The 1,829-nt window shown below is 47.2% G+C and overlaps 1 protein-coding gene across 1 annotated transcript; it reads right to left on the reverse strand.

The window, feature by feature from the left end:
* Nucleotides 1-688: 688 nt before the first annotated feature.
* LOC126424601 (ankyrin repeat domain-containing protein 2-like) lies at nt 689-1,138 on the reverse strand. Its single transcript, XM_050087341.1, has one exon. It carries the CDS (start codon nt 1,136-1,138, stop codon nt 689-691), a length of 450 nt encoding a protein of 149 aa, XP_049943298.1.
* Between the last annotated feature and the right edge of the window lie 691 nt (nt 1,139-1,829).

A 1,829-nucleotide genomic window follows, 5' to 3' on the forward strand; every position in this document is an offset into this window, starting at 1 on the left:
TGGGAAGTAAACTGCAGATAGTGTGAGAAGTCTCATACAGTCAAATTTTCTTCCACTCCTCGAGACCCCAGTTTTTATGTCTTCAGCGCCACATTTTCCTGTTACAGGCATTTGCATCATGATTGGTTTTGGAATTCCTACCTGTCCTGCAATTCTCAGCCAACAGAGTTCCCTTTGAGGTGTTACGTCTTCAGGGGAGGTACAAGTGCGACATTCATTTCTGCAGTTACTTTGAGCTGTCGTCCTTTTATTTTTAGTCACAATCGTCCGGCATGACCGTCTGTCATGATAAACACACAAACTTTCGTCCAGCGGATGATGGTTGCAGAAGCGTCAACAATTCGAGCACCAGTTATTTTCTCCAATTCCAGTAGGCTTCGTTCTGCCAAAGACCTAATATCTGAACAGAATACTTCCCTGAGGGTGACTGACGCAACATATTGAGGACACTGCGAAGTGACGTTTGTGATCAAATGCAAGAGCGTAGCCTGCAAGGTTGGCTAACATATGTTTATTTTTCAGCATTAATTTCTCAGGTTTTCCACATTTCTGTCCAAACCTGTATATACACTAGATAAAGGTGGGTACAAATGAATGACTCCACAATTAATTTTTGCATTTTTTATTTACAGAATATCAAAAGTACATTTACATGTATTTCAGTTTCCTTTCATCGACGTTTGGACTGCTAGCTTAACTTCTCTATAAGCTGCTGCCTGTTCTGCAGGGCAAGGTCCAGGGGGGTGTCCCCATCCTCATCCCTGGCGCCTCTGTCGGCCCCCGCGGCCAGCAGTACTGCTGCCACCTCTGTGTTGCCTTCATCTGCAGCGACGTGCAGTGGCGTCATCCCGCTGACATCCCTAGCATTGGGGTCGGCGGAGGACGCCGTCAGCAGACGAACCATAGGCACATTGCCACTTAAGGCGGCGTAGTGCAAGGGGGTGTTCATTTCGCTGTCCCTGGCGTCCACATCAGCTCCTGCCTCCAGTAGACACCTCACTGCCTCCACGTGACCCCTGGCACCCGCCCAGTGCAGAGCTGTCTTCCTGTCACTGTCCCTAGCTCCCACGTCCGCGCCTGCCTCCAGATGCGTCTGGATCTCCTCCACTACTCCCTCCTCAGAAGCCTGGATCAGCATCCGGCCTCTCTGTTGTCCATTAAGGATCCTGTAGGAAAGTCAAATTCTTTCACATTAATTCCAATACACAAACCAAATTGTAGAAGTATTCATAGGAGTGAAACTATGAGCCCTCCAGAATGTAACTAAACATTGCCGGCCATTGTGGCCGAGCGGTTCTGGGCGCTTCAGTCCAAAACCGCGGGGCCACTATGGTCGCAGGTTCGAATCCTGCCTCGGGCATGGATATGTGTGATGTCAGCTTAGTTAGGTTAAAGTAGTTCTACGTTCTAGGGGACTGATGACCTCAGATGTTAAGTCCCATAGTGCTGAGCCATTTGAACTGAACATTCGCTACTTTAGCCAGTATAGGCGGAAAACTTTTTACCATATGGATGCCAAGCTTTACAGCAATCTCATGCAGACACTGAGCTGCATGGTTTTAAATTATCAGTAGCATTAGCGTCACAATTTGCCGTTAGGTGCCGATACTTCTACAGTAACGTAAGGATGAAACGAAGTGATCAGTGTGCTTAGAGTTGTGAACAGTCAACATGGGTGTGGACACGTTGAGCAGCGCGTTACTCTTTAAGCTTTTATCAAAGCAGCAACAAAGCTGCTTTCCTTAACGATTGTCGACATGTTAAACGAGTATGGATGGTTGGTTGATTGATTGATTGATTGATTGATTGAGGTTGAAGGGACCAAACAG

This window comes from Schistocerca serialis, chromosome 10 (assembly GCF_023864345.2).
Source record: "Schistocerca serialis cubense isolate TAMUIC-IGC-003099 chromosome 10, iqSchSeri2.2, whole genome shotgun sequence".
Classification (NCBI taxonomy): Eukaryota; Metazoa; Arthropoda; class Insecta; order Orthoptera; family Acrididae; genus Schistocerca; species Schistocerca serialis.